Source organism: Nothoprocta perdicaria, unplaced genomic scaffold (genome assembly GCF_003342845.1).
Source record: "Nothoprocta perdicaria isolate Ctin4 unplaced genomic scaffold, notPer1 scaffold_133, whole genome shotgun sequence".
Lineage (NCBI taxonomy): Eukaryota > Metazoa > Chordata > Aves > Tinamiformes > Tinamidae > Nothoprocta > Nothoprocta perdicaria.
The window spans coordinates 1,517,567-1,536,330 of record NW_020454461.1 but is presented as its reverse complement, the minus strand read 5'-3'; the positions used below and the strand labels follow the sequence as shown (position 1 = coordinate 1,536,330).

Below are 18,764 nucleotides of genomic sequence, written 5' to 3'. Positions count from 1 at the left end.
CTATATAAATATGTATATCACTGCTTTTCAAATATAGGAGGATGTTTTCTTCTCAGAGGTCACCATCTTTAAGTATATAATAATGAGAAAATTTCTTGCGGGTAGTTTTTATTCATTGAGAAAAATATACTTTACTCAGGCCTCGGTCTGCACTTTCAGAAATCAGATGCAGCATTATTGATAGTTGGTGTGTAAACGAGGAATAAATTGCTGAAACTTAGCCTGTAATGTTAAAAATCTATGAAAGATTAAGGTGAAATCAACCAAATTGATTTGTCAATCAACCAAAAATACCTAAAATTCTCTAGGTGTTACATTTTCCTTACATTTTCTGATTCAATGTAGTTATTTCATAATTACAAATTAATTATTAATTATTGTAATTTGATAGCTCTGTGCTGATCATGTATTTCTCAGTTAAATACGTTACTTTATACTGAAAGTAAGTAATGTGATAGACTGAATTTTGATTAAAGTTGGTATGATCAGTCCAATAAATCTAAAGGAGTTAAGTTAAAAAAAAAAAGTTAATACTCAGTTTCCTTTTTACATTTTGGGCTGTTTTGTTGATTCACAAAGAGAATTGCAGATTAAGCTGTGCTTCCTCTCAGCCTTGCAGTTCACCCGGACAAAACGTTGGTGGCGACGGGGCAGGTGGGGAAGGAGCCTTACATCTGCATCTGGGATTCCTACCGCGTGCAGACCGTTTCTGTGCTCAAGGACGCGCATACGCACGGAGTTGCCTGCTTGGCTTTTGATTCCGATGGTCAGGTTTGTATATCTCCTTTCTCTGTGCTTGCAATCGCATTTGATTCCTGACTGTAGGAGATTTGCACATTGAAGTATTCTGTATGTTTAGGTATCTGTATGTCTGTAGTGTTGAAACTCCGATTACAATTAGAATTTTRATGCCAGTGTGGATTTTAAGCACCACAAATATCTATGTTTAAATGCTTAAAATCCAAAATCACAGCCTTTCACTCAAGTCAAGTAGAATCACTAGGTATTGGACCAATATCCATAGTAGAAATGGCCCTTTGTGGTTCAGATATAATAGCTTCCCCATCCACTTATCACCTGCTGTTCAAAAAGATCAATTCCTGGCAGAATCCTCGCAATCCTGTGGCTTTTTTGGCCGAGGGACTCCACTAATCTCACTGCTAAGTCATTGGGTAGGGTGCCAGTGAGGAATGAGGGGGTTAGTAAGCAGATTGTGTGACTTTTACTGTATGATTATATGGTATTTTGAGACGGAATTAAAATAAGAATAAATAGTGGACTATTCACACCTAACCACATTGATTTTTTTTTTCCGGAGGAGAACTAGTAGAGTAAAACTTTGGAATGTGGGTGAAGTAGGAGGAAAATATGTTTAGGATTTGCATAAAAGAGAAACATTTCACATTCATAGTGCTATGGAAATTAATTGTGAAATGTTGTCATTATTGATTCCTGAATGTATATTCTTATATAATACTGTGGTCATACTTTACTGTTGGTTATAAAATATCTTTAAGAACACTCATATGATTAGCTAATTTTTACACAGGTCCTTCACTGTACCGTGTAGTTCTCTTCTTGATTCTTGTATCTGTATGTGCCTCAAAAYTAAATCCTCGTGGGACAGAATTGCATTTATATGATTTGCTTAAAATCATCCAGTGAACAGTTATCTCTGCTTCTGTTGGGAAGCACTTGCCCGTCGGATGCCTAGGTACACTTCCATTGAGCAGATGGTGATTTTGTTACCCTTTCTGCAATCGGAATTGATGTATAAAATACATTTTCATATGAAACAAAGTACTTTTGTTTAAGAAGCATTGGCTAACCCGAATCACTTTACATTTCGGAATTACAATTCCTCGTTAAAAAYTGGAAACAGCTTTCTATTTTGAGTTTCGTTTTTCAACCATCTCCCTCTACTTTTCTTRAAGGATAAAGCAATTCCTTTGCTGAAATCTCATGTGCCATTTCTAGTTAAAGGAAAAGTGTTCCTGGGGAGTAGAAAAGCCAATTAAAAACCTCCTAAATCAACAAACCAGAATTTCTAATGCAGTATTTTAAGGTATTGTTCATTCAGAAATACCTGCTCTTTTTTTTTTCTGAATTTTAAAATTAAAAGGCCTATGGATAGACTTTTTAACCTACTTAAGCACCAGATGAGAATAATAAGTCATCAAAGAGACCAATTTTGTATGAGACAAAGGTGCTGGCTCTTCTGAAAATCTTCTGTTAAGTAGCTAGTTTTAGTTAAAAATGGAACTTTCTGCTCTGTTGACCTTGTGGAACAGTGGCATTCTGTTTATGGATGTGTTGGAGAAATTGCACTTCACTCTGGAAATGAAATGTCACCCAGAACACTTCTCTTATATCTGGAGAAAGGCCAGTGCTGGAAAACATAAATATTGATAATACTTCTTGACTTTTATCTGCTCTTACTGGCTTTGCAGGAGATGCGGCCGTGCTGAGCCAAAATTGAAGGGCACAGGAGAGAAGATGCCAGCAGGGATGGGGACTTTGAATATGTGGAGTTCAAAGCACCATGTAGCTCCACTTCATGTAGTCAGCACAGTCACCCACAGCTTGTGGCAGGACTAAACAGACTTTACAAAAATTGCTCACRCTTTTCCTCAAATGCGTACTTTCCTGTTGAATATGTATCAATATCCAAGTTGAATTYCAAAACATAAATGAATTCAACAAGAATTTATCATACAGATGCACTGGAAAATACATTGTCTCTGCCTTACCTCTGCCAATTGCCTACTTTCTAAATTAACAGGGACTAGGGAAAAGCAGAGGTAATTCTAATACTTCTTGACCTGAGGTGGAGTGCCATGAAGTTTACTTGCCAAAATTCAGCATAGACTGATTTTTCCCTTCCATTTTATTTTGTGACTTTTCTTTCCATTTGAAGAATTACCATTATTATTTCAATTGGTGATGTGATGGGCTAACTTATGTAAAAGAATGACTTAAARTCTATCCAATTCTGCTTCTAAAACAAAATGAGAGCAAATTTGGAAAAAAWGTAGTGTTTTTATTTCATATTCATTCTTATCAGGTTAATAGTTGAAAGTGCTAGAGGGCTGTGCACCTGAAAGAAGCTCCTTAGTTCTTTTCCTGGTAAAAAGTGTATTTGGTAGCCCAACATCAATAGCCTGTGTGTTTAGAGAAAAAAAAAATTGGACATTTCAGTGCTTACTCTAATGAATGAATGATTAACATGAATATCCTGATGGTGCCTTTAGCAATGTAGTTCAAATACAAGCATATGCAATAAAATGAGGAGCAGTAAACTGATTTTTGAGTTGACTTTTGGTTAACTGGATTATTGTTTCTTTTTAGCGTTTAGCCTCAGTGGGACTGGATGCCAAAAACACAGTGTGTATTTGGGACTGGAAGAAAGGAAAACTACTGGCAACAGCTACAGGCCATTCAGACAGGGTAAATGTATAACAGGTTTATCTGAATTCTCTCTGGGAGTTATAAAGATTTTTTTTTTTTTTTTTTAGTAATTTTTGTTTATATCAAATTAAAGATAACTTGATCATTCTACTAGCTTTAAAATATTGAACAAGCTATTTTTTTAAAAAGTAATGCCAGACATAGCAGAAAGCACTGTGTTAGTAAATGAAACACATGATGGATCCTTGAGCTGGCTGTCTAGCAAGCCTAGGGAGGAAATACTTTGTAATTACACACTGATTAGGTTGATATATAGCTCTTTATATGAGATGTGAAATGCCAGCTCATTGGACAAAGATAATGCTTTTTTTGAATATGTCAGAAGGACATTTTATTCTCAAGGAAAGCTTAATTACCTGTCTTTTATTTTTTCTTAAGATAGTTACTTGTAGGGGAAATATAGTTAGCAAAAATACTCCGTTTATGTCCATTATCTTCAAGTAAATGATACTAATAAACAAAAACCAGACTCAAGAACTGGGCAGGTCTGGGTTTGAAATGCTTCTCAGGATTAGAAAATGTTTAAACAGTTTTCACATAAGCCAAAAGTCCCCACGATCTATTATCACAAACATCCATATATTAAAATATGAGTACARTCTTACAACTCTTCTTCTATGCATATTATAATATACTATAATGTTTTTAAAATGTTATAATATTCACTACATATTTTGGAAGATTTATATATGCCTAAGAATATGCCTAGTAGATCTGCAGATTTAACCTAAACTTACCTATTTATCTGCATCTTGTAAATCATCTGGCTAAATTTATTGTTTTGTAGGAAAGCAGAACATTCTAATATATCAAATGAATGATGGGTCAGTTTAAGATAATATGCTCCCTTAAGTTGATTGAAATTCTTTGATGATTTATACTTAGGAGCTAAAGAGCTAAAACCAGAAAATACTCCATTGTCCTTATGTGTCATTATGCATATTAAAAGTGCCTAACGACTGTGACCTCTTTGATTCTCAGTTGAGACATCATATATGTTTAAATGTCAGGGGTGGAAAGTCTTAAAAATGATGTGCTATTTAAATCTGGCCTTAACTGCGAACTTTTTATTTCCAAACTTCATGTAATATTTTTCAATGGCATAATCCCATAGYTAGAAAATTCACTATAAGTTTGTTCCAGTAAGGTATATAGGATCTGGTACTCATTTTTGAATCATCCTTATATGGTAGTATAGATGTAAATGTAACATTAGAATTAAAATTGTCATTTTTTTATAAATTAGTTTAGATGGAGGATATTCACCTCTGACATCACTGAGGTCTTTTTGCATTCAAATTAAATTAGGTACAGCACCTTTTACCTAACATGGTGAGTAAAGACAAAGGTAGAAGTGTTTCAGTTTTAAACTTGAGCTCATGTTAGCTCACACTGTATCTCCCATTTCATTTGARACAGTAAATCTTATTGATACAAAAATAGCTTGGCAATCTGAAGTTAGGAATGATGTGGCCTGGCAGAACTACATGAGGAACCCAGCAAATTTGCCTTAATTCATGATCCTTTTTCATGAAGAAAGTTCTAAGTTTACATAAATATTGTGCTTTCATTTTTAGTAATCTGCTCTGCAACATAAATGATGCCTAAAAAATGAGTCTGAGTCTAGATGCAGTTACTATATAATTCAAGATATCAGCTTATCATATTTCTTAACAGATATTTGATATATCCTGGGATCAATATCAGCCGAATAGAGTTGTTAGCTGTGGAGTAAAACACATAAAGGTAAATAGCTTTTGCTGCTTTTTTTTTGTTATTTGTCTTAAAAGTGATTTGTCTTCATTTATAAGAGGGCTTTAAATATAAAATTTGTTTAATTTATGCACCTTTTATCAGATCTTTCCATTTGCAGACAATTTAGAAATTCACTGGTGACTGAGATGCAGAACAACGTAGCAAGCAAAATTGAAAGGCCATTTGGTTCAAGTCTTGTCATTACATACACCCAACTTGGGGAATCAAATCTCTCTCTCCCACCAAAATTGTCCCTGAAAGTGTTTAGTGATTTCTGTCTTCAAGCTTCCCAAAGGGACATTGAATAGAAACTGTAGAAGTTATGAATTGTAACAGCTCCAGCTTGGTCTATAATGCCACCAGTGCTGAAAGAAATACCACAGAAGAGGTATGCAATACCTGCAGAATTGACATGAAGAGGGGAAAACTCCAGGGCCCCACTATTTGCTCCTTCTAAGTGCTTTGCTAGGGATGACTTAAGGTTAAACTTGGAAACATACTGCAAGTCAAGTTTAGGGTAAACCAATCTCAAGTCTATTAAACACTTAGAGAGAAATAGATCTGTTTGCCAGTATTCCCTGTGGATTTCTATTTTCTTCCTCCTTTAATCAAAAATATTCCTAACAGATGGCAGTTATTTCACATGGCTGGGATGGAAGAGCTTTAACTAGAAGTTCAGGAAACAAGTTAATATCTCTAGTTCTGGTTACTGAGAAGCTTGTGCCCTTAAAACTACCACTGCTTTCAAGCCGTGGGTGGTTTTGGCAGAAGTGATACCATCTGCTGTATTCCACAAGCTGTTTTCCAAAACCTGTCTTCATTTGGCACCTGTTTTATGTTTAAAATGGCTGTAATTACCCTGAACATACATAATGCCAGGCGACCTGGTATATACATACATATAAAGACGTGCATTTAGATGGATAAATAGATCCAGACATGCCCCCTCCTAGAGGAGGGAGAGTGAGTTGGATTGCTTCATGATGAGTTATTCCCYTGCAGTGATGCTCAAGCAATAGTCTATATGCTTGCCTTCCACTATAAAACTGAAGGAATGTGACAATTGCTTTAACTTACAAATAAGGAAAAGAACAAATTCTGCCCTAAATTAATTGTAATTTTGCCCAGTCAAATTTACATTTTTCTTTGCAGAGTGTTACTGTCTCAGAGTAGAAGTGAAGCAAGCCACCCAGAGCCTCCTATTGCTTGGTAGTCAGATGAAGTTCAGGCTGTGGAAGGCCTGGAAGTTCAGTCTCAGCTGGAGAAGGTGCTATTGCATGAAGCACAGAGCCTGAGAGCTGCCACCATCATGTTTTCAGTATGAAKCCAGGAGAGAAATTCAAGAGGAGACAGAACCATATCTGTGCTGTCCAGAGTTAGGCAATTTGGCTTCCGAGACAAGTGGGATTTGAATTTATGTTCTTCCTCAGATACGAGTCCATGCAGCTCTCCATCCAACAGATGGTTTGTCAGTGAGTGTAGCTTCGAGGGACGTATCTCTGCCAGTGCATTAGAAGAAGGTGGAAGTGTCTACTCAGGTCATCTGAGTAAATAAGTTCTTTTAAAATCCAATATGTACTGTAGCTGTATTTGAAGTTTTGCAGACAGGTTAAATGGGACATTCCTGACTTYTAGTGTGCATTTAGTAGGTATTACACAGCAAAATGTGATGAAATACAGTGAAAGAATGAGAAGGGGGAATGTATCAAAATGAACTAGGATTGTGCCTCACTTTCACAATTTGATAATTTTACTTTATGCTTAAACTCACTTCATTTGCCCTGGTTTTCCCATTCTCTGCAGGCAGTCACCTTTTATAATAAAGGATAATCTGGTAGCACATCTGATGTACAGCTGTGAAACCTACACACTTATGTAAAGAAACTGAAATGTTACAGATTTTTTTTTTTCTAATATACCTTTTACATTTCACAGTTTTGGACACTATGTGGAAATGCACTGACAGCGAAAAGAGGAATATTTGGTAAAACAGGGGATCTCCAAACCATCCTTTGTTTAGCATGTGCAAAAGAAGATATCACATACTCTGGTGCTTTAAATGGAGATATCTATGTTTGGAAAGGGCTAAACTTAGTCCGCACGATTCAAGGAGCACATAGCGTAAGTTGTGTTTCYGTGGTCATTTCTGAAATGAACTATTCATTGAATTGAAAAAGAGCTTGAAGGAGTTTGAGTATCTATGTAGATTTTGTTCTGATTCAGGTTGTAAGAATGGCTGGGTGTTCAGCAACCGAGAACTTGCATAATTCTACACTTTGTTTACATGTTGTGAGCAGATGCTGAGCTGATAGTGACAGAACTGTTGATGTTCATTTATGGTACTGATTTTATTAAGCAGACTGAAAGTATCATTTTCACACATTAAATAGCTTCAGATAGGAACTTAATCATCGTTGGTAACCAGATGATTTTATTTAAAGAATTTCTCTGCTAAAATTCCCAATGTTCAAGAGTTGAACCCTCATCAAAGCCTCAGTGTGTTTTATCTCTTAATTGCACATGGACTCTCATAGGTATTCTGACCATAACTAACTCCAGTGAGCTTCCAGCATGGGTTTTTGGACAGAAGGGAACAGGAGTTTTTCCTCGGGGAAGTGATATGAAAGAGTTATCTCAATAGCTTTTTTCTAGAATCTTACCAGAAACAACACTGTGAACTTAACTGTTTTTGCCAGAATTTGTAATACTGGCTGTGCATCAAGAATCATAGTAACTCTTCAGGTAGAACTGAGTGTCTGGGAGAGTAATCCCTAGTTTGTGAAAGTGGTGAAATATCAGTGAAATATCAGTGGGATATACTGTTTGCAGAACTATAGTATCATGGCCAAGCTGAGGTTTCATGCAACTGCAATAACATAGGAATCTCTGAGGCAAACAATAACCCCCTGTAGCTTTTCTGCAGGCTTTTATTTAGATTCATTAGAATGATTAAATTCAAGCTCTTAACATACAATGCAAAGGTCACTCTAAAAACAGAGGGGTTCTTTCCATTGTGTTGATTTTCAAACAGTTCGACTTGTCTCTTTTCATGAGAGGCATTTCATGAAGTAGTCCCGTGTGGTACATCAGTCATCCACAGTGAAGCGCTCAAAAATGAGGAAGAAATTCAAACTGTAACAGAAACTTTTCTTTCAACAAAGAGAGTGACTTAACAAACGTTCAGTTCCTGCGAGATTCCAAGTGGAGCCTGAACTGAATTCATGCAACAATGTCTCGGTCACGTCTGTACTTGTAGGAATATTTGTACTGCTTGTTTATTTGTTATTGTTTACTCTGGATAGCTGTTTAAGTGTTTTGTTTATAGTTCTTTTTGCAATACTAACTAAACAGAATTCAAATCACAAAAATATGCTATAACACTGATATTTGTATAAAACTTCCTGTATATATCACTATGACTGAGAGCACTTCAAATAAAAGTGTCCCAGTTACTTTGCTTTCTCAMTGAACAACATTTTTCTGCATAGCAGTTTCTAGCCTTTAACAAGACTCTGTTCAAAAACATTTGCTTTGTGTTTGTAAATCACTTGTCAATAACTTTACAAGTTGTTATGCTGTTGGTTAACAGGCTGGAATTTTCAGTATGTATGCCTGCGAGGAAGGTTTTGCCACTGGAGGGAGAGATGGTTGCATTCGTTTATGGGACACCGATTTCAAACCAATTACTAAAATTGATCTCAGGGAGACTGAACAAGGATATAAAGGTAATGAGCTTTTTACTTTAATAGGTTTTGACACAAGTAGATAATGGATTATGATAGAATTTCATTTAAAGTGTAAACATCTCTGCATATTGCTGGCGTTTTAAATATAAATACAGTCATTAAGTAAGATTTGCATTCCTTTTTTTTYCTCTGACAGTGATGTAGTCTGATATAGCCTGAAGAGTTTTCCATGTTTCAGAGTATAAACAGACAGATGCTTATATTTGCTTTTCCACACCATGCAAATAAGTAAAAAACAGTTAATCACAAAAAGATAGGTGAATGATGTTAAGCATGCTTTAATTAAATTAATKAATTGCAATTCATTTAATTAATTGAGATTTCTGTAACCTGCTGCTGAGCATATGAGCACTCCATTAGGTTCATTTGGTGGGGTAGCATTTGGCATATTAGAGAGAGGTTAATGTTACAGCCTTAGCCATCATATTTGTAGAACCTAATCAGATTTCCTGTAGGCTTAGTTACCACTCTGTTCCCCTTTCAGACCACTTGTCATCTCKGTAGAGATTACCTCTTTCAAGCTCTACTAACAGTTCAGTCCTTTAGGAGTTTTGCAAACCGAATGGATTGCCCTTCAGGGAGGAACAGTTTTGTGCCCGAACTGTTCCTGGAATGTGACCACATATGGAGCAGAGCTGACCTCAGCAGACTTCACTGAGTTCTGATTGACTTTTGCTACCAGAACGYTGATGGAAAATTATTGCTCCATTACTTTGAAATAATGACTTACRTTAAAAAACTGTAGTTTAGTCATAAAGGGCATCTACTGCTAGAATGCTCTCTGCAAAGAGTGTGTAGCTCTTTTCTACAGGTTGTCTAAAGAAAGAATTGTGATCTTGATGGAAGTTAAGCTAARTGAAGGAAGTGCTAACTGAAAGAAAATTCTCATTAGAGACATTATTGAGTGAGAAGAGACAGARAAGAGCAGCTAAGGTTACTGCAATGATGAAAATTTGGGACCTGGGGATGACTACAGTTAATAAAATTTGAGATACTTGGACACCTTCTTTTTTACTGCGTATACTCTTTTTTTTTTTAATCCTGTTTTTTTTCCTTCTCTCTCACTGTGTTCTTCAATGTAATACATCTCTAACGTACCTAATATATTCCTGTTCTACCTCTATATTCTTTTTGCTGTCATGCACTGGTGATTGCTTCCATTTAGTGCTTGTGAGTTAACAGATTTTGGAAAATCTGTTTCATCTTCAGTTATGTCAATGGCACTGATTAGTTTAAGCATATATTTAGCTTCAAGCAAAGGGGATAACCCTAATTGCTTATCTATGGCTTTCTGTCCCCCTGTTCCAATTCTTTCTTTCCAAAGCAGTTGGCAAGGGCAGTAGCTTTCAAACTTATAACGTCTTTCTAGGGTGCCAGGAAGGGTTTTCTTCTGTAAATACTAATACTAATTCACTGGTCATCTTTACTGAGGAATGCAAACACACTTTTAAAAATAGATCCATGCCCAGGAACAATTTGGTCACAGCCATGGCTTTGTGAGTTAAATCTGCATGCGTATTARCAAACATCTGTTAATGGAATATCTCTTCATGTGTGCAGCATCTATTTCGTATGCTGAGGCTTACCAATACCCATTTTCTGCTTAAGATGAGAACTTCATTGTTGTGGGTCCTTCATTTCTTTGGTGTTCTAGACCTTTAAATCCAAAACGTGACAGTTGTTATGAGTTAACTCCTGAAGTCAATGTGACCTTTGCTGAATTGAGTATCACTTTGTCTCATTGTTTCCATTAATCTAAGGTTATTCTGACCCTTCCAGGTTTGTCCATCCGAAGTGTCTGTTGGAAAGCGGACAGACTTTTAGCAGGGACACAGGACAGTGAAATATTTGAGGTGCTAGTGAGAGAGAGAGATAAACCCATGCTGATCATGCAGGGTCACTGTGARGGGGAGCTCTGGGCCCTGGCGGTGCATCCAAAGAAGCCTTTAGCTGTCACAGGCAGTGATGATCGCTCTGTACGGTAAGGCTAAAACTTGTTTTCCTATTGTCATTCATTTTAACCAATACCAGCTTGATGTATTTATAATTTCTTTAAAGGCTGATGTCACAGTGAATAAASATTTGCAGAAATTTCATAACAAATGTTCTCACCTTCTATTATGATTCCATTAAGTCAGTGTAATTTTCTCTGTATTCATTAACATCATTGGCCCTCAGATCCATACTTCACACATCATAAAAAACTAATCAGATTTTGTGTTCAAATACTTAGGTTTAAAGCACATGCTGAGGTTCTATACTCTGCTCTAAGTATTTATTCATTACTGTTCTGAACAGCAAGGGTAGATATTTAAATGGTGAATGGTGTTTCCATTCCATTATCTCTATGCAACAAATCTAAAACCTTTAAACATTTAGCCAAAATTTTACACAGCAGGTATTTGGCTCAGCCAAAAATGTGTAGAAATTTTCACCAAAAAGAATCAATCAAAGTGCTGGAAGATAAGATGAATGAAAATGTGCTGTTTTACCACTATAAAAGATCTTCCAGATGTTTAGTCATAGGACACCTCCAACCTTTGCAGTAGAGATTTGAATTTTATATGTGTATTTGCAGAAGTTGTTACAGTGTCAAGGATATTTCTTTTACTATCCCTATTGAAATTTGGCCAATGGATAAATCTCTGAAAATGSTAACTATTTCTATATGCTTGGGAAAAATTGAAGGTTGCATTCTTCTAAGCTTCTGCCTCTGCTGAACATACTCCATACCCACACAGTTACTGTCAATCATCTCAGCCAGGCACAGACACTGCCTGTTGCAACTAATTATTTACCTGAGGTTCAAGACACTGAGCAAAACTTTTCTCAGTGTTCTTTTCCTGTCTTCCAGAGGCACCTATAGGGCCTGGAGAGTCCTTTGGGAGACCATTTGTCCACAAAGGCCATGTTATCCCCCCGTGTCCTACACATCACTATTATTTCTTTCAGTTTGTGAACCYTTGGAGACAGGGCTGCTCTCTTCCYTTTGGGCTGTCTTCACCGCCTTGCAGGCAGACCCAGACTCTCGCTGCCTGCGTACTGGTGGGCAAAGCCAGTTCTTGCTGCAAAGCTGCCCTTAATTCCCTAGTGCCCTCAAGGTAAAAGCCAGTCTGAGGGTTTGGACTTACTGTCGTGGGGCTCTTGGCTCACATATGGTGATACAGCTCTTATCTTAGTGTAGCTGATGGAAGGCTCTAACCGAATATATTGCATTTGTTCTGTGGTCATCATGCATGCCCATTTGTAATGTAGTGGTTTATCGTGTAGCTGCAGGACCACTGAGTAGCTCCATGCTGGCAGAACATCCCTGCTATCCTTTTCTGTCTTTCTTGAATAATCTGTTTCTGTTCCCTGCATTCCTAAGATTGATATAGAATCCTATTTTTATATGAATCAATTTGAATATTTATACCCTGTTTTTCTTCTGCAGCCTTGTTGTGCCAGTGAGAGGAATAAGCCAGCAGTAAAGTTGCTGTCAGCAGCTCTGACTTTTTCTGGGTATGAAGTGGTTGCTAAATAAGCCTCTTGGGAGGCTGGAATCAGTATGTGCTCCAATAAATAAAATCATCTGTCAGGTGCATCACAGAAAAGGCTGAAATACCTACTAAGAARGCGATGACCCTATTAGGTTATTTTTTAATGAATCATTTAAACAAATACAGAAGCAAAATTGTCAAAGAATGGTAAAAAGATAGTCTTTACCTTAGAAAATACATATACTTTTGTGTACAGTAAGAGTTCATTAGATTAACTTTTTCAAAAGCAATGTGCAGAAAAATTGCCAGAGAAGATACATTTCCACTTTTCATAAGTAAAACCAAATATTGTGTCAGTTTTGAACACAAACGTCTGTACATATATAAAATGCACTTTTTTGGTGCAAAATGGAAGGCTGTTATTTGGAGTTATTCAGCCATTGATTCATAACTTTAATTTACAAAACTGAATTATGGCACTTGCATGTGTAGCAGTTACTCTATGATGTATTGGACGTTGTGGAAGCAACTGTTTTGGAGGCAAACTTTAGCTTGACATTTCTTTTGCAATATTTCCAAATCCTTTCTGCCTCATTTCCTGTTGTCCTGGGTACTCCTAGCCTCTCTTTTGACAGGCTGCTGAAAGCCTTAAATCTGAACCCTCCTTATGTTTTGTCTCTGTAAACATTTCTATCATCCCGCTTTTTTTTCTTTCACTTCAACCTTTTTTTTTTGTTCATAGAGACACCTTTTTTTTTTTTCTAAGTCATTTATGCCTTGAGCTGTCTCAGCTGCAAACCAGCATCTTGCAGGCATGTTTATTCTAGACTGACCCTCATAATATGTTCCTGGTAACTCCCAAAGGGATTCTGCTTGAAAAGAAGTTCCTAGGTCGTAGAGTACCATCCTTTCTCAATACAGGCAATCAAATAACTTAATCCTTTTACTAAATTTATCAAACTCTGTCTTTACTTCCTTGAAGGCTGTATCAAAATGTTACTCCTGCAATGGCAGAAACTTTCTTCTCCTCTGGCTATATTCATGTTCTGCATGTGCTCTTTGTTCTAGTGCTAGCTTGTTCTAGTGCTTCAGTATAGCTTGTCCTCCTTTGAGGATTATCCTGCTGATGTATTTTAGATGCAATATTATCCCTTCCCAGCCTTTATTTCACAAAGGTATAAAAGTGAAACTGTTTTGGTTTTTAATGTGATWTAATCTTCATTCTCTTGAACATCATAGTGATCTTTCCCTGTATCTGTTCCTGGTTTTATTTGTTTTTTTTTTTCTTGAGAGAATATGTAGAGAACATGACTAACGAGATCTCACTTTGTGTGCAATTGCTTTTTTGTATCTACAGAAATAACTCCCAAGATGTATTTTAGAATCAAATCTCCTTTTTACTATCTACAACTCATTCATGGAGCATAGACAATTTGTTATGGAAAGATAATGTGAGATCATATTCCCTTTTGCTGGTTGCACTTGTGGTACCTCAGACTTACAGTGCAGGTCTAGACATAAGAATCTGAAAGAATTCCAAAGTACTTTGAGCATTACATGGTTAAGTTCCATTCTGTTTCCCATCCTCAAGACATATCTGTATGATAGATTCAGATCCTCAGCTTGCTGTCAATAGCAAATTTCATGAGCATTCTTGTCTTTTGTGCCAGTATCTTTAGTAAAAATATTAAATGTATTCCAGACACTGTAGCTAGAAATTCCAGTGGAATCTTCCATCTAGGCTAATTGTTCCTTTTCTGCAAAGCTTGCTATAAAATTTTATTCAGCACTATGTTACCATTTTGTACTAATCACCATTTTCTTGAATTTTACAGATTATCTACTATTTAATAAATATTCTTTTATTAATCTTTTAGGAATACATTAGACTTACCACACTACCATCGAATAAAGTTAATTGGGTAGTGCTGACTTAATATGATGTGATTAACCAGCTTGTAGTGATCTGGGAAACTCCCTTCAGTCCCTAAAGATAGGTGAAATACTTCTTTTTTTTCTGATTGGGACATGATTTTATTGATTCTGTTTATATAAATTGCTGTGAATGAACATGCAGTATTGTCTACTAGTTCATTCATGACAAGGAGGTTTTCCCCATGATTTGAATGTTTACATTCTATGAGTCTTCCTTTCACTTAGAAAATTTCAGACTGATCTGCATTGACCCTMTCTGCACAGGAAACTGCATTTTAAAATTATGCACCTAGGGGAAATGAATTATATCAGACAAGCAGAGTCAGAAGGTGATACAGAAACATTGTGTCATTTAACTTCGGGGTTTTCCTTCCCTATGTCCTCTCTTCCTCTACCATAGATATGTCTACAGGTTTTGAAAGTAGGTTTCTGTGTGTCCTTTGACTCATGGATTTCTCAATACAGTTGGACATCTCATTTTTACTCTTGGTGAAATATCGTGTAGTCAGAAATAAACCTGCTACTGCTCTCAATTTCCTTTAATACAGATTATGGAGTCTTGCTGACCATGCCTTGATAGCTCGTTGTAATATGGAAGAAGCCGTGCGCAGTGTGTCCTTCAGTCCTGATGGATCACAGTTAGCACTTGGAATGAAAGATGGCTCCTTCATTGTTCTTAGAGTAAGGTAAGATTACAGAACTTAAACAGCTAGATTTTTTACACCTGGGTGCATAAAATGAAGAGAATCATTGACAGATGCCACTACTTTTTCTAACTTGTGCTTTAAACGTGTTTATAACCAATGAAAGCAGGAGGAGCTTTCATAAAAAAAAAAAAATCTGAAATCTGTTTTTTTTTGTCTTTTTTTTTTTTATATAAAGATTCGGTGTATCTGCCTTCATATTTGTCTTAAATATTTGTGGATTGTGTAATCTGATGTCTACAGCTTACATTTTCACTATTGTTTCTTGCAGAGACATGACAGAAGTAGTTCATATTAAAGACCGAAAGGAGGTAATCCATGAAATGAAGTTTTCACCAGATGGGTCTTACCTTGCTGTGGGTTCTAATGATGGCCCAGTGGATATCTATGCGGTTGCTCAGCGGTACAAAAAGATCGGAGAGTGCAACAAATCTTCTAGTTTTATCACTCATATTGACTGGTCTGTGGACAGTAAATACTTGCAAACCAATGACGGTGCAGGAGAGAGACTGTTCTACAAGATGCCTTGTAAGTAGCTCATGTCATGGACAAGAAAACTATGGTGTGAATTTGAAGAGAGCAGTATGATATAAATAGTAAAGCCAGAAGCAGAGTTTCTTGAATGGAGCTTACGTAAATAACCACTGCTCATTTTTTAAAATCTGTATCCACCTTCGTTTTTTGTTAAGTAAAAGCTCCTTCTGCATTTTTATTCATGTGAAATTGTATGTTTTTACCTACCAATTAACTCTTTTTACAGGCTGACTCACTTGAGAACTAGATTTTGGTTCATAAATAACTACCAAATGATGTCTGGCCCAGTAGCATTTCCTTCAAATGATGAATTAGGGTTAGCAATTAAAACATTTTTGAAGAATTCAGTTACTGGAGGTGGGAGAATGGCTTGAGTAAAATTAAAGTGCTGATAAAATGTCAATGTTTTCAGTGTTGAGATTCACTCATAGAAATGATATTCCACTGGTAGTGCTAAACTCTGACAGTCGAAATGGAAGCCCTGAAAGCCCTGACCAAGATACAGATCAAAAAGAACAGAAGTGCAGAACAGTTGTGACAACGGCCACACAGCCAACACTGCAGGAAAGAATTTAGAAAGTTTAAAGTGAGTTGGAGATGTCACAGTGTGATAACATGGATGTTATCACTCCTTTTCCACTACTGGAACAAGACTCGTGTCTAATGGGATGAGAGTAAGAATATAAATTTAATAAGTGCTTGTGATCTGCAGTAAGATTTATTTTCATATCATCAATGTAAAGAAGAAACGGGGGAAAAAAGAAAAAGAAACAAATGAGTCTGTGCCAATCATATAATATTGAAGATTTTTCCGTATATTTATATGAAAGAGCACCTGTTTCCTTAGTTGTTCTGGAYCTCAGCTGTAGTAATAAATATATGCCCTGTACTTGGCACTTGTGCTTGCAGTCCTGCTTGTCACCTCTGAGAAATAAGTCCCATWAAAAAAAAATTCATCTGTAACACATGATAAATAATTGATTTGTTCTAGTCTTTAATTGAGAATGCTTTTTAGTAATTAAAAGACTTTGTCAGAGAAAGGAACAGAGCTTTAGCAATAACATTTTGCTCTCACTTAAGCTATTTCAGCAATATTCTTAGTGTGGGGAGCCAGGACTGTATTTTTCTTATCCAAAATAGATGTTAATTTTGAAATAACCTGACTGGCACCATCTTGTCTCTTTGGCAGCAGCTATTTCTAGCTTCTAGCACATTCTCACCTCACTTCAAAATCTGTCTTTGCATTGACCCTAGACTGAAATGACTTTATCTTCATCAAAAGTAAAAATCAAGTGATTCAGACCTTTCTTCACTGTCATTATGGTGTTAATTTAGTTTGAACTGTTCAACTGGATTCACTTAAAGTTTCCAAACTCTTACCTTCCCTATTCTTTTTTTCTCTATAAAGAACAAGAATAGTTAGAGAAGAAGGGGGCTTTAAGAAATGATGGTGATTTTGATAACTATTAATGATTAGTGCATTGGTAAAAATCCAAGGCACATTAAATTAAGCAAACCCACTGCATATTTAGAATGAGAAGCTTTAGTTGTGCTTGATAAACACGTATAGTAAAAGCCTGGAATAGTCTGTCAAGCAGGAAATCCACTGGACCGTGTGTCACTGATAACTTTMATTCCAGAATGATATTGTTAAAAGCTTTGGTCTATACTTAGCAGTTATGAAAACCAAAGAAGGTTAATATGAGTTAATTTTGTCTAGCTAAATGAGCTTAAATCAGAATGCTGAATCTAATACCGGCTCTGATTCAGATTTCATTGCAGTTTCTTTAAATTTTAAAATGAGATTGTGTTTTCTTTTTAATTCATGTCTCATGAAGTCTTTAAAATGTATCTATGTGGAGTCTTAAATCTGGTTTGTCCCATAGAATTGCTAAATTGATAATYCAACATTTTTCATGAGAATGTTTATTCTTGTGTAGCAATTCCCTTTAAATGTGATATTGCGGTCGGTTCCTCTAATTTACATCACTGATACATACTTGTATTAGTAATAGCATTATTTTTGTCATGAAACAAAAACAAATGTTTAGTAGCTAATTCTCTTCCTGTTGTGTTCATTCTCCTGGTACATACAAAATATTAAAAATTATTTGCTTCCATAAAGAACCTTCTAGTTTATCATAAAGTCATAGTCCATCCAGTTAGCTATAAAATTGTCTTGATTCATAAAACGTACCACAGACTCATCAATTCATCAAATATTCAAGTTTCAGTGATATTGTATAAGGAGAACTAATAATTGCTACATGTAGTGTTATTTCAAAATTTGCCTTAGTATTATTAATCTTATATCTCATTTGCACTTAAAGGTGTTCCAGGAATTCATGGTACCTAAATGTCCTTCTGCAGCATTATAACACTTAACATGTGTGATATGCTCAAATACCACAAGTGTGAGATTATACTCATAAAATTTTGAATGATCCTTTTTGTGCATGGAAACTGAAAAAAAAAARAWWRRWWARAWRWATRYATRYATKWRWWARAWAAATAACTGTTAAGAAAAGAAATATGGCTTATTGAAAAATAGTTGAGGAAACAGTATATTCATTCACATATTTTCAGCCGGGAAGCACCTAACTAGCAAAGATGAGATCAAAGGAATTCATTGGACCTCATGGACCTGTGTGATAGGATCTGAAGTGAATGGAATTTGGCCAAAATATACAAACATTACAGATGTCAACTCTGTGGATGGAAATTACAACAGTTCGGTGCTAGTGACTGGAGATGATTTTGGGCTGGTTAAATTATTCAGATTTCCATGCCTAAAGAAAGGTAAGACAGTGCTTTGTATTTCTGAAGAATGCAATGGTAAGCTTCCTGTTACATGTATATATTGAACTAATGTTTTGCTAACATTATAAAGTAGGCTCTAATTTCATTAAAAAATACCTCTTCACAGCTTCAATAAAATAATGAAATTAAATGTACACTCTTGTGACAGTTTTGCTGATTCTAAGATGATTATTTGGTGCATGTGACGTTTCTATGGCATGTCTAATGRTTTGTGTTTCTGTAACACTTTTTATAGACCAGTTTTTAATGAGAAGGTACTTGTCACTTTGCAATGYAGTTTGCTTGCTTTTTCTTTATTTATTTTTAGACCTTTGACATTTAGT

General features: G+C 35.9%; 1 protein-coding gene across 1 annotated transcript in view; it reads left to right on the top strand.

The window, feature by feature from the left end:
- Nucleotides 1-18,764, top strand: part of EML6 (echinoderm microtubule associated protein like 6) — a 108,772-nt gene that overhangs the window by 32,178 nt on the left and 57,830 nt on the right. Inside the window, exons 2-10 of the mRNA XM_026033824.1 lie at nt 612-771; nt 3,349-3,447; nt 5,146-5,214; nt 7,159-7,344; nt 8,813-8,948; nt 10,749-10,950; nt 14,932-15,069; nt 15,359-15,615; nt 18,208-18,420. Coding sequence (XP_025889609.1) covers nt 612-771; nt 3,349-3,447; nt 5,146-5,214; nt 7,159-7,344; nt 8,813-8,948; nt 10,749-10,950; nt 14,932-15,069; nt 15,359-15,615; nt 18,208-18,420 — 1,460 coding nt within the window. The remainder of the gene's footprint in view (nt 1-611; nt 772-3,348; nt 3,448-5,145; nt 5,215-7,158; nt 7,345-8,812; nt 8,949-10,748; nt 10,951-14,931; nt 15,070-15,358; nt 15,616-18,207; nt 18,421-18,764) is intronic.